This window comes from Scardinius erythrophthalmus, assembly GCF_964197995.2.
Source record: "Scardinius erythrophthalmus genome assembly, chromosome: 4".
Lineage (NCBI taxonomy): Eukaryota > Metazoa > Chordata > Actinopteri > Cypriniformes > Leuciscidae > Scardinius > Scardinius erythrophthalmus.
The window spans coordinates 13,025,657-13,040,524 of NC_138224.1; the positions used below are offsets into that span (position 1 = coordinate 13,025,657).

General features: G+C 38.1%; 1 protein-coding gene across 4 annotated transcripts in view; it reads right to left on the reverse strand.

The window, feature by feature from the left end:
- Window positions 1-14,868, reverse strand: part of sox5 (SRY-box transcription factor 5) — a 207,527-nt gene that overhangs the window by 69,221 nt on the left and 123,438 nt on the right. The window contains exon 1 of one of the 4 annotated variants that reach the window (XM_081363071.1): window positions 3,624-3,822. The exons of the other annotated variants lie outside the window; for them this stretch is intronic. Within the exon in view, the coding sequence (XP_081219197.1) occupies window positions 3,624-3,661 (38 nt within the window). The 5' untranslated portion in view covers window positions 3,662-3,822. Of the gene's footprint in view, window positions 1-3,623; window positions 3,823-14,868 lie in introns of those variants that run through there. 4 annotated transcript variants of the gene reach the window in all.

The window sequence follows — 14,868 nt, forward strand, 5'->3', positions numbered from 1 at the left end:
GCAAGAACACAGAGCCTAATGTCACTGTCAGCCATTACTGTTTAGGCATGGAGGTGAAGTCACACACACACACAATCAAAAGTCATATGAGCAAAGCAAAAACAACCCGTTTGCACGCACAAACGCACAATAAGCAATGGTGAGCGTTTGCCGCTGGGTGGACACAAGGCACCAGTGAGAGCGTCGTGCCCACAGCGCCAAGGCAACTGCTGCATCAACACACATATACAGGGAGGGGGGAGGGGGGGTTGCCAGTATTTTAGTCATCGCTTCATCTGTCTGCATAGTTTCCTGTCATCTCTCGTCTCTAATTATTTATTTCTCTGGACTGACTCATGTTTTCACTGACATTTTACATATTACACACACACACTTGAAACTTCTATGAAAACTTTCTCAGCCTCTGCTTGCCTTCTTTTAGAGTGAGTGAGGGTTTGTGAATATGATATCCCCGTCAAATGATTATCCATCGTGTTTTGCTCCCAGAAGCCCCGACTGCTGTGAATACATGTGCTGGTACAATTCATTCCATTCATATAGGCCTGTACAACAACAAATTATGTTTAAAAGATGTACGCAACATGCTTCCTGCCAAACTCCTTTACCTGCATGTACAAAGCTGTTATTATACAGCTTGAAGGATCGGATACAAACGAAAGCATTTAGCCAAGCAGTCCATTGATGTTTTTTATCCTTCCCAATGATGCAATTGTTTGGGCCCTCACCTCTGACCTTGATGTCATACGGTTTCTGTGTTATTATCCTCTCGGTCTTGATAAATAAGACTTTAACCTAAATGGCAAAACTCAGTTCCCTCAGAGGATGTCTCGACTGTCAGCTGATCGCACAGGGGAGGTCTGGGAAGACTTCTGAAGGGGGGAGGAGGAAACACTTCAGCATTCTTCTATGCTGACCCTCCTTTTTTTTCATGGAGACACGGTTATCAAGCCGCTGCGAAAGCTCATAACACGGACTACACAATGGAGCCAGTCTGCAATGAATGACCCAGAGAGAAGATCCAGAACCTCCATCAATCAGACAGAACACACACACACAAACACGTCTGGTTTACTATCTTTGTGGGGACTCTCCATTGACGTAATGGTTTTTATTCTGTACAAACTGCATATTCTATCCCCTTACACCAACCCCTAAATCTACCCATCACAGAAAACTTTCTGCATTTTTACATTTTCCAAAAAAAACCCTCATTCTGTATGATTTACAAGCTTGTTTCCTCATGGGGACCTACTTTTTTTTTCTTTAACTACATAATGCCACACTTTGCGTATTCTACAAAGCAGCTTGCTTGCTATAATGTGTGTTTAAGTGACAGAGGTAAAGGCAGGCTGGTGGTTTAATCAGTTTTATCTTTGACTTGAATGATTCAAAAACTTAAGTGCATCAGCCACATTTGTCACCAGCAAGTTCAATCACACTCGCTTTGTGGTGAAGCAACCCTTCTGTCTATCTTTACCAGGAAGAATTGTCTGACCCAGAGACAGACAGAGAAAGAGAGAGAGAGAGAGAGAGAGAGAGAGAGAGAGAGAGAGAGAGAGAGAGAGATGTAACACAACTATCCATTAAAGGGGGGAGACAAATGGAGAAGTGTTAAAGTCCCCTTTCCCCCTCCCTCCTTCACTCACTCGCTTTCTCTCTCTCTTTGAGGAATGTGACAGTTTGGCCATAGAATATCCTCTGTGCTCCTCCAATAAAACTAAACTCACCCAAACTACCACACCAATAATAATAATAATAATAATAATACAGTTATTATATTATACCACAATATTTTAATATATGTATTTATATATTTAAGATACAGCAATAATTATTAGAATTTGTTTATTTATAGTACAGATAACTTGCACTTAACTTAAAACATTTAATCATGTATCTTTAGATGTCAAATATATAAAATAAACAATAACAAACAGGAAATATTCTTAATGAATAAATGTACATTGAATAAATATTAATATAATGTTTTACAACTTTTTTTACAAAACCTCTTGCATCTTAAATTGCACTAGTGTTCTAAAAACTAAATAAAATGTAGGTTCATCTTAATTCAATAATTGAAGCATTCATAAAATGAAATCAAGCAAATACTTCCAGTGCTCTTGGATGTCAACATACGAACAATAATTATAAATCACATAAACATAAAACATCATGATTTCCTCCTTTTTAGGTCTCATAATATTTTCTCGTATAAAAACAGTTTTTTTTCTGTACAAATTGGAAATAAAAACAGACTTCGTGTTTTAGAAACAGTCAGCATCAGAACAGAAGAGAGAGACACACACACACACAGCCACACATACACTCTACACGGACAAATGTTGCGCTTTCGCTATCGTCCACGCAGACACAGATACACACACAGACACAGACACACACACACATACACACTCAGTCTCATGCTCTTTAACCACTGACAGCCAGCATTACTGGAAAGTAGAGTTTAACCATCCTTTTCTTCTAAGTCATTGTAATCCCTGCATTTATCACTATACATTCTGCTTTCCTATGTAATCCTTTAAATGTTTAATTCCTCATAGTTGTTGTTATCTTTTTCTTCCCCCTCTCCTCATCCTCCCCCCAGAGAGAGCGTGATGATTTATTAAAAACACATTTCCTGACATATAAATGTGTTCTTAATTCAGGGATAAAACCCCAGAGTTTATCGCTGAACAAAAGATTAGTTTCATCTGGTAAAACAGTGCAGTGCTCTAATGCAATAAAAAAAGTGTGTGTGTGTGTGTGTTGGGGGGTGAAGCTCGCATTAAAACTGAGTATTATGGATAATCTTCCCTATGGAGCTTTAAAGTAAAACCTTCTTTATTCGGCAGCAAAGCCACTTTTGTTGACATATTAAAGTAGGTGAGAACATTTCCCACCTCGGACCACCACAACAGAAGGCCAACGCAGACATCTGGCCATAATAAAACAACAAAAACAGAGATTAAAACAACATGGACAAATGGGAAAAAGACTGCAAGTCTTTGCAAAGCAAGAAAGTTGTACAAAAGAACCTGTACAAAACCCCCCCCCTGACTTTTGGTTTCCAAGCGTGGTACCCAGAGGTGCAACATGAGCAAAAAAGAAAGGTTGTGTGCCAGGGAAACACTGACGGGAGATCACCGATCCTTATCAAACACCATCTAACACACACACACACACACACACACACACACACACACACACACACACACAAATATATATATATATATATATACACAGGGAGATAGACATATAGTGTACAAGCATGTCAAAAAGGCATGTAACCTGTTAGACCAGACACTAGAGATATTTACAACTTAGTTTCAAAGTGGGATATGAAGAAGACAGTCCCAGCGTTCCATGCTCACTGAGTGCGTCTATAAAACAAAAATCTCGCAGTCACGCTTAACTTTCTTTTCTTTTCTAAACCACAGACACGTTCACACACAGCAAGCCCTAAACATGCCACACAAACAAATAAAGTAGCCTGTTTGTTAGACTAACACACACAGTCACACACACACGCACTTTCTCCTGCTTATCAGCCTGTCCCTCGCTCTCTCCTACCGGCACGGCTTGGTAAAGTGAATGTCTCATGCGTCAGTGTGTGAACGTACCTGTTAAACTCCTGAGGAAGCTCAGGCTCAGTAAGCATGCTGAAACAAGGGGTCTGAGATGCAGGAGTCCTTCCACGACAACATACGCGTCCAACACCCAGGGACCTCCGAGAACACACACACACATACACGCTGCCTGGTGCTCCTCTAACCTCTCGCAAAACCAAAGACTGTTTCTGTTTCTCTCTGCTGCACACACACTCTCACACGCTGAACCTCGCACTCCCTCCCCTCTCTCTCTCTTTCTCTCTCTCTCTCTCTCGCTCTCTCTCTCTCTCACACTCTCTCTCTCCACCCCTCTTCTATGGCTCTAAGCTGCTAGATCGCCTCTTAAAGGGCCAGAGCATGACATGGTGTAGCGCGGAGCGCAGCTTCACACTCACACATACACACACACACACACACACACACACACACACACACACACACATACACACACACGCAGCAGCACTGCCCCCTTCCTTCAGCCACAGTGTCCCTCTGTTGTGCTTCTGATCAAATGCACACACTTATGATCAAACGCAAACACACACATACTTTGCTCATCTAAACTGGGCCGTGCAATATCATAGGCTTCTGTTGTTTTTTATAAAACAATATTAATTAGTACACACTTACCCTAAGTGTAAAATATAATTTTTTTATTCTAAAACTGAAAAATGTTCATGTATTTGACATTTATCAGTCATTTTTCCATTTTAGGATGTCCTCAGATGTCTGCAAAGTTTAGCAAAATTACCTCACTTTTTGGGGCTGTTTTGCCTTGAAACTAAACAAAAATGTTAAAATAAAATAAGAAAATATTAAGGCAGCGTGAACCATTTTTAGGTTCACCTAGGTGAAACCCAAGGCTTTTTAGGTTCAATTCTGGCAAATCGAAATGAATGGCAAAAAGTTTTCCTGAATTCACCCTCAATGCTGAGCTTAAGCACGTCAACCACACACAAACACATCTGAGTTTAAGCAAGCTGTATGCTTTGTGTTTTCACAGTGTAACTAACACACTGCCCCTGTCACTCTTTATTACAGAGAAGGAGAGAGTGAGAGAGAGAGAGTTAGACAGAGGGAGAGAGAAGGAACTATTCTTCTAAACGGAGGAAAGCACGTCTGACAGATTGAAATACAGCAGCAAGACTTTAACGGTGAACTTTAAACAGTGTGACAGTTTTTCTCAACCTCACAAACACTGCAGTCTACCTTCTGAACATACTGCAGACATATTTACTGTGAAGTTACACACAGACATGCAGGAAATAAGATTAGTGTGTATATACAGTATATTTATATACACATACACATACACACACTAATCATCTTATTTCCTTTATGTCTCCTGAAGTCACGGTAATATTTACAGCAAAATTGTCTTTGCTTGGCATTTAATTTATGATAAGCCTGAAAAAAAATCATGTAATGTTTGGTAGATAATCCAATTTATTGAGTAAGTTAGTGAACTTAGAATAGCACTGTGACCTCGCCTCTCCAGCAAACACAGTAATAATGTTGTTAGGGCATTGTGGTAACATTATTTGTGCATTTTCCTGTTGATCACTGAGGAAATTGTTAGCAGCATGACAATGTTCAAGGCACACACCGACCCAGACTGACCCCTGCTAAAACTGTACGCTTGCAGAACGGCCCTAATACATACAAATAACTCCTGTGGTTTTGTGTGTGTATATACTGTATATATACACACAAACGCACATAAGTTTATGAAAGTCTTCACACAATCCCTCCTTCAGTGTAAGTCTGTGGGAATAAATCCACCAATCATGCAGAAATCGTCTGATTGTTTAGAAACAGCACAATTCTAGTCAATAAGCCACACAATTTCATATATGTCTGTAGAGCAAAACTTTGCTGGACAACATTGGCAAAGTTTAATACTAGGGTACAAGGGGTTGTTTCAATCCCTAACTCCAAATATGAGCAATAGTAATAGTGATGCTTGATTTAGAAAGCACTAATACAAAGTGGTGACAGAAGACAGGATACTGTAGAGATGTTTCAAAGGGAAAAGAACGTAGTGAATAAAATGCGCGCACACACACACACACACACGCACACCAGCATAAGCGGCAAATTAATTAGCTTCTCTCAGGTAGCAATTATCTGTAGTTAAACATTTTAACGATCTTTCGAGTCAAGGCTGCAAGGTGATGGAGAAATAGATGAAAATGAAAAAAAAAGAGAGTTGAAATAACATCAACAAAAGCCAGTGAGACAAAGACAGAGCAGAAAATCCATCAGAACAGGAATAAAGAGCAGTTCCAAACAGTTTCATCCACTTTTAAAGCTGCTATTGATGAAGATGGCTTTTTAAGAGAACAGGAGCGTGAATGGAGAAGGCAGGTGCTTTCAAGGTTCAAACTCTCCAGATGGGCTGATTCGTTCAATTCCGGCAAATCTACCAACTTCACTTTTCTAACCACAGGCTTTTATGTGAGAATTATACTGCACCGCACACATATGCTCACGCAGGTATTTGCATACATGCAAAGAAAAGAAAAAAATCCGATAAAATTGTAAAGAAACATGCATGTGGGCTCCGTCTTTATCCGTTTATCACAAATGCATGCATCCAGCAAACGCACATATGAAAACACACAATAGGTCCCTTCAGCAGATGTGTAGTGTCCAAGCCCCCTCACAGCTGTGCTGCATTAGAGGCCCCGAGTACTGAGGGTCTGACACAGACAGGCAGTAAACAATTCCCTTACACCGTTACAGACACACACCGCTATAATTCAGCTATTATCCCCTAAGAGGCAAAATCAGGGAAGTTCTACTAAGGCCCAACAGTATTTATATCCTTCAAACAGATCAAATTAATGTAGTTCAAAAATCGAACAATTTTTGCACATATTATTTACCTAACCTCATTTTGTTCCAAACCCATATGACTTTACTACTTCAATGGAAAACAAAAGAAGATATTTTGAGAAATGTGCAGGTCACTTCATTTTTCTTCATCCGGTCTAAATGGTTCATTCACAAATTGGATTTTACTACTTTAACAGAATGAAGCCAGTGAAAAGCCTACAATAAAACTGCCAAATCTGTGAAATTCACAACTGGTTGGCTTGTCATATGGATAACTTTTCTTTTGAGCTTGAAAACTCCAGTCCCCATTCACTTTCACTGTAAAGAAAAGAGAGCAGCACGTTCCGAAACATTTCTCCTTTTTGTGTTCCACAGAAGAAAGTCATGCAGGTTTGAAATGACATGAGGGTGAGTTAATGATGACAGCATTTTAATTTTAATCCTTTCTGGATCTCTACGGTTGCCCATCTCTCATTCTCTTCCTTTCTTTCGCTCTTTGGCTTGTGTGAGGCATGTGACAAGGTTGTGAAGTGCGTTTATCTGGACTGAGAGAGAGGAAATCTCTGTCTGATGGCTGAGTGGCAGACGAGAGAAGCTATTAAGATAGAGTCCTTATCTTCCCTCCTCAGCAGAAGACCGGCTTTACACACACACACACACACACACACACACACACACACACACACACACACACACACACACACACACACACACACACAGAAAAATCTGTCTGTTGTCCTCTGCTGCTGTCAGTCATCTTGCAATGGTAAATATCAACATATCACAAAATACACAACAACTGCTTTTACATGTTTTACACTTTTATTTGTCTGCAAGGCGCTCTGGGGTTGTAATAACGTTTTTTTCTCTGTTTCACCCACTAGGCTGTCTATAATGCCCGTTTGTAGTCGTGAATGACCTGCCAACCAGTTGTAAAACTGCACAGATTTGTGTTACACAAACGGCAACAACAAACGTTGGGTGAACGATTCCTTTTTCTTCACCTTAGGTCCACAAAAAGAATCATATATTCCATTTTATTTACACTGCCATTGAAAAGTTTGGGTTCGGTAAGATTTTAAATGAAAAAAAAAAAAAAAGTAGAGGAGAGGAGAAAATATAAAATTGCCCAATGCATCGGTTTTGTTCGGTCTATTTTTTTGAAAGAAGTCCCTTATGCTCAGCAAATCATTTATTTGATAAAAACAACAATATTGTGAAATATTACAAATTAAAACAACTGTTTTCTATTTTAAAATGTAGTATTCCTCTTATGGCAAACCTGAATTTTCAACAGCCGTGACTCTAGTCTTCAGTGTCACATGATCCTTCAGAAATCATTCTGATGCTGATTTGGAGCTCAAGAATCATTTCTTATTATTATTATCAATGTTGTAAATGGTAGAAGGTTCAAAAGAACAGAATTTATTGGAAAAAGAAAACATTTGTAACATTATAAATGTCTTTACTGGCACTTTTTTGATCTGTTCAGCATTACAGAAGATAATAATGTTGATGTTATTAATTAAAGATTATTAATGATCCCTGATTTGTCTGAGTCTGGATTGGGGTCGCTGGGTTTGTTAAGATTAAAACTCCCTGCTATATTGCAATGACACATTCTGACACTGTTTTGTAGTGTCCAATTCCTGAAACACAAACACATGAATGTACAGGGGGGACATGAATATTAACACAACTGAACATTTGTTCTCTCAAAGTCCAGGGAGATGTGCTTCCTCCCAGTAGGGGAAGAAAATTCACAACCTGGAGGGCAAAATTATGCTTCATTTCATTTTCAAAGAGACATAACCTCACACGACTCAGGTACTACAAAATGCATTACAACGAAGACGTCGCATCACTACAACCATGAACCGACAGTCAAGAGCAGTCTACTGGATTACAGGTACTCACAAGACAGTAGTTGTGTTTCACTTCACATAACAAGGCTGAAACAAGCTCTAACAGACTAAACTACTTTGCAGCGCCAGGCTTGGGAAAGAGTAGTGTGAATGAAAGAGAGAGAGAGTGAAGAGAGGAAAGAAACACCAAGTGTCTTCGCGCCATTAGAGCCGCGATGGAGCACTGCATGAGCTCAAATAATGACGAACGATAATGCCCCCTGGAACTCATCCATCCATCCTTTCTCTCAATTCCTTCATCCGTACCTTGCTCTTTTCATCTACTCTTCCTATCACTAAACTGCTGTGTTAGACTCAACCTACTTTCTACTTTCTTTTTGAAAGAAATTAATAGTTTTATTTAGCAAGGATGCATTAAATCAACAGTAAATACATTTTTAATGTCACAAAAGATTTCCATTTTAAATAAATTATGTTCTTTTGAACTTTCTATTCATCAAAGAATCCTGAAAAACTATATATTATGGTTTCCACAAAAATATTAAGCAGGACAACTGTTTTCAACATTGATAATAAATGTTTTCTGGGGCACCATGTGCAAGTTTCTGTTGGATCATGTGACACTGAAGACTGGAGTAATGGCTGGTGAAAACTCAGGTTTGCCATCACATGAATAAATTACATTTTAAAATATATTAAAATAGAAAACAGTTATTTTAAATTATAATAAAATGCACATTATTGCTGTTTTACTGTATTTTTGATCAAATACATCATTGGTGAACATCAGAAACAAACACACACATTGGGGAAATTCATATTTCTTTCTCTCTTCCAAACAAACACATAAAGCTTATTAGTGCTAAACCGATGTACTTCGGTTACACAAGCTTGATACCTCATAAACTGGCTACAATGTCAAATTTACTGTTTTTTTTTTTTATTTTTACCCAGACTGCTGGGCATTTTGTTGGGTTTTTTTCAAAAAGTGTTTGGTAGTTGAGTGTAACCCACTGCTGACTCATTTTTACAGCTTAGTTCCTATTAAATGATCTGGGTAAACAGGGGAGAAAGCCTTGCATTAAAGTATGCCTACATAGTACATCAAACTCTTCCCAAAAGCCCAGACACTTTTAAATTTAAAGGGGTGGTTGATTATAATTTCAATTCCCGTTTCTAGTTAGTGTGTAATATTTCTGTTTGAGCATAAACAACATCTGCAAAGTTACGAAGCTCAAAGTTTCAAGCTCAAAAGCAAAACTTTTAAGCTCAAAAGCAAAGGGAGATATTTTATTTTAAAGAAATCGCTTTTTAAGGACTACAACAAACGGCTGGTAGGGACTACACGACATTCCTCCTGGGTTAGTGACATCACCAACCCTAAAATTTGCATAAACCCTGCCCCGGGAACGCGATTTATAGATTATCAAGACAGAATATGCTAATCAATGACTAGAAGATAACTACAAATAAGCTACATAAATTAATCAACTAAACATTCGGAAATGTTGTCTACATGTTGTCACTTCTTCTTGAGTCTCTCCATCATTGTCTGACTCCGGTTTGAAGATAAAAGGCTAAAAGTTTTTGAAATGTTCGGTGCATGTGTGTGTGAGGTAAAAAGACACAAGCTATTGTAGCTCCGCCCTCTGTGCTGGGAGCAGTAGCTCATTTGCATTTAAAGGGACAGACACAAAAACGGTGCGTTTTTGCTCACCTTCAAAAAGTGAAAATTTTAACATGCTATATAAAAAATATCTATGGATATTTTGAGCTAAAACTTCACATACACACACTGGGGACATCAAATACTTATTTTACATCTTGTGAAAAGGGCATTATACCACCCCTTTAAATGTCAGTCCTGAGTTCTTCATGTGACAGAGTTTGCCGAGAGAATATACCTGGCAATTCTCTCCAGGAAACTCAAGAGCACATGCTTCTAAACGGCTTCGGCACTTCTGTGCCTGCGGAGAACAGTCAGGAAAGAGAAAGGAAAACAAGGGAGGGAGAAAACAGCATTGAGATGATTCTCCACAGTGGCTTTGTACAGCTCCTCTAAAAGTCCATCTGCGAGAAGCTCTCAGATCTCCAGCCTGCAGCTACAACACCTCCTCATCCTCCGCCTGCTTCCACGCCTCTGATGCTGCCACCGCAATCGCAGTTTAACGGTGAATAAAACAAAAGACCAAAGCTCTACTGCATAATGAAAATAGAGTTTATTTTTTAAAAAGTCAATTGTGTCTATCTGAGAAACGAGAAATGAGGTTTTAGTTAAGAGATGTTGTTGAGATCTCCTCAGAACTTCAGGAGGAGACAACATGTTCAGAAGCCTGTAATTGCAACTGTATAGCTGAATCAAATTTATTTTATAATTGACAAATTTTGCAAGAGAGACACTGAATTGAATCAACATTGAACTGACTTGAGCTGAATAATGACAGTATTGTCTTCTGTAGAGTTCTGTGAATTTGCCTCATATTTAGCCCTATTTGGATGGGAGTTTTCTAAACGACGTTTGAGTTACAATTCTTATGACTCGACATCTGTAATTTCATGTACCGATTCGGACGGGACCAACATCTCCGTGTTTATTACATAAGTGGGAGTGTGTGTTTTCTAGACGTGGCTGTTACAGAATTTCATGTGCTGTGTGTGCGCCATGTCTTTTAATTTCTTCATTTTGAGTTTATATTATTTTAAATTATTATAAAAAATAAAATAAAAACATTTAAGGAAACTTCACACGTTTATAGCAGTGGCTGTTTATAGTAAATAAGTGAACAGAGAAATCTAGACTATCTTACTCTTTCCTGACAATGATTTTAAAATTGCCAGTCTCCATTTATTAATTGCATGTTATTTTATCATCGGATACTATTCATATTGAAACAAAATAAAAGCATGCAGAAGATTGGTGCGTAAACGGTAGCTCAGCTAGGTCAAAAACACACGAGGAGAAGCGTTAGGATAACACAAGATCAGGAATCACAGACATTCACATTAGGACGGGATTAGATTTCATAGAGAAACGTTGAGTTTGCCGAAAAACAGTATGGTAATTTGCCTTGGAATATTTACAGAAGTTGCGTGAGAAAAACACAGACTTGGCAGATTCGGACCGGATTAAAATAGCAAAGTACGTCTGTGAAACACAAATTTCTCTAACGACCCCCTCAAAAACTAATACCGTCCGAATAGGGCTTTTGATGATGTTTGCATCATTGATTTTGTTCTTTTCGCGTTTATTACTGTGAAGTTGCTTTGAAACTTTTTCTATTGTATGAAGAACTATATAAATAAAGGTGACTTGACAAACTATATTTCTTGTAATTGCAACTTTATCTCTCACAATGGGACTTTAATTTCTTATAAAAAATCTCTGAGGTGAAAACAAGCTACCATACACGTGAGACTAAAGTCTTTCTCTTGGGATAAAAATCTGAGAAGCAGGGGATTTCAATTGCTCTCCATGTCATTTTACTGCCGTCTAGGAAAAGCAATGTCGATATCAAAGGGATCTCATTTGTAATTTTTCTTTCCTCTGGGGAGAGAAAGTTAAGGTACGGTGGTGGGGACCTGTTTGTTCTGGGGAACTGTAATGTTTAAAATGACTGCTTTTAAGGAAGCCTATTAGCCATCGAGGGAGAGCGAGAAGGCAGAGAGAGAGACAACAGGAGTTCTGAGGGGAACTGCAAACAGATCTTTCTCTTAATCCTGTTCACCTGGAGGCACATCCTCTCTCTCTCAGCTTTTCCTCTGCCGCTCAGACTTCTCTCCCTCTCTTTCTGCATAATCCTCCAGCCATGTTTCCTCTCTGTGCCATGGGCGTCCCAGTCCATCCTGGACCCCGCTGCCAGAACACCCATTCTGCCCCTCACGCTCTCGCCGCCAAACACTCCACTCTGCCCACCACGGTCCTGTCAACTCCCGAGGACTACAAGCTCAAAGCCCCACACCACCTCCACTTTTCAGCCAAACACCTGACACTGCTGACCCTCAGAGCGGCAAATCTCCTAGACTACCTAACAAACACATAAGGCCAACACTTACCATGCCAAACTGTCAGACATGGTGCCATGTAATCTCATCCAAACATCCTAGATCCTTCCTTACACACACACACACACACACACACACACACACACACCTGCCAAACATCCAAGACTTTTCCCCATTCCCAGATTGCCAAATACCCTCAAATACTGCCATCCAGCACGAACTTCCTCAGGGAGGGTTCTGGGAATGCAAAGGAGGAAAGCGGAAATAATAATAGAGGGGAGGAAAGAAAGGAAAACAAAAGAGAGAATTGTTTTTACAATGGAATGTTTACAATGTAATCAATATGTGTTCACTACGGCACAATATAATATAATTGCACACACACGGCTATAAAAATGGGGACATTGCGATGCTAGTTTTGAATACTGTAACCTTACCCTAGCCCACACCCTAACAGAAAACTTTCTACATTTTTACAGATTTACAAAACAACAACAACCCCATTTCATTTACTTTATTATTAGTTTTTTTTTTTTTTTTTTTTATACAAATGAGGAAGTTCCTAAAAGGAGGTTTTGGGAGATTTTGGCAGGTTTATCTCAGGTTTTATCTTTATCTTTATCTAGGTTTGTGTACAAATGTATCCCCAAAACATGGTAAAGTAGGTACACACAAACAATAGATATGTTAAAAGACTGACCAATTAAGAGCAAACAAATTTCTCTGGCAAGAAAAATAATATAATAAAATAATACAATAAAATAACATAACATAAAATAATTTTTTTATTCTTTTTTAAAGGTCCCGTATTATGTCCCTTTTCACAAGATGTAAAATAATAGTGTTGTTTGGAGAGGTTTTGGGGTAGTCCTACAATGATATTAGACTACATAGCCTTATAATAAAATGAATTTTCAAACCTGAACCAAACATATTTTTATTCAAAGATCAACAGTCTGTCATTAATATTTAGTCTGCCACAAAAAAACAATATTAAAATCATGAACTCAAATGTCATTGTGACCAAAAAAAAAAAAAAAAGACTGTTGTAACAGTGCGTAAATCAGACATTTCAGGCTATAGTAAAGTCTAACGCTAATAAGCCTTATGCCAAAATTATTATGACGAAATTGTCGGTCATTAAATAAGAAAACTAAATAATTGTGTAGATGATTTGCTTTGTGTAACCCAACATTAGACATTAGGCCGAAGTTTTTTTTTTGCAAACAGTGCCGCGACCAATCAATCACTCCTTTACTGGCTGCCTGCACATTCACTGTCCTCGCGGCTGCGGCAACTCGCGCTCGCTTATCAATGCATTTTAATTCGCGCCTACGGTATCTTTGTTGAACTTCAAAAAAAGAAAAAGAAAAAGATGCTGCAGCCAATAAACAGCCGGCGGGGGCTGGCTGCAGGACGACTCAACCTCCACGGACGGTTTTTAATGTTTTATCAGACAATAACTACTCAAGAATTTGCTTTAGTATAATTTTCGGGACAATTAGGGCCGGATTCGGGATTCGGGACAACAGCTTAGATTTCGGGACTGTCCCGAATTTTTCGGGACGTCTGGTCACCCTAGCTCAGTCTCTCAAGACAATTTCATCTCACGGAATGATGATAATATCAGAAACTCTCAGTAACGGTGTTCATTTCGAGTCGGACAATAATGCCTACAGAGTCAGAGTGCTGTATAGAGATGGAACAGGTATAGTTTAGTAGTTTAATTACGGTTATTATAACGTATTTGTCATCTGCTTGTATGTATCCATTATTTATTAATAGCCTACAAGTCTGCTGTCTGAATGATGATCAAACATATACTGATGAGTATAATAAAGTTTATTGTACATCACACAAAAGATGAAGCATCAGTTTTACTTCAGAAAATCACTGTAAGAGCGGAGTAAACACAGTAAGTTATAAGAAGTGCGCAAGTACATAAACGAATTTCAGTAGAGTTGAGGGAGCATTCCTGTGGGCGGAGGTTAGTCAAAAAACTGTTCTACTGACGTCATTAAAGAAGGAAGTAGAGGGATGTAGTCTAAACGGGCCGTTCGATGTAGTCAACTTCTGTTAAATAAAATATCCCGCTTGGCATTGAACTTTGAGCTTTATAATTTTACAGATATTATTTATACTCTAACAACAACATTACACACTAACTAAAGTTTGAAACATGGGATCACGAAGAACGGGACCTTTAATAAAAAAATAAAAAAATAAAAAAATAAATAAATAAATAAATAAATAATGTACTAAATAAATATTTGTATAATATAAAAAAAGTGTATAATTAAATTATAATTGTAGCATTTGGTACGCAAAAAGAATTAAATACTGTAACCAACAAATGCCCCTGGTTAAAAAAAAAAAAAAAAAAAAAAAGACATTATATATACATACATACATACATACATACATATATATATATACATGCATATATATAAATATATATATATATATATATATATATATAATTAAATATTATAAAAATACAATTTAGTTATAGAATTTAATTATCACCATTGAGATAAAAGGCACAAATATTA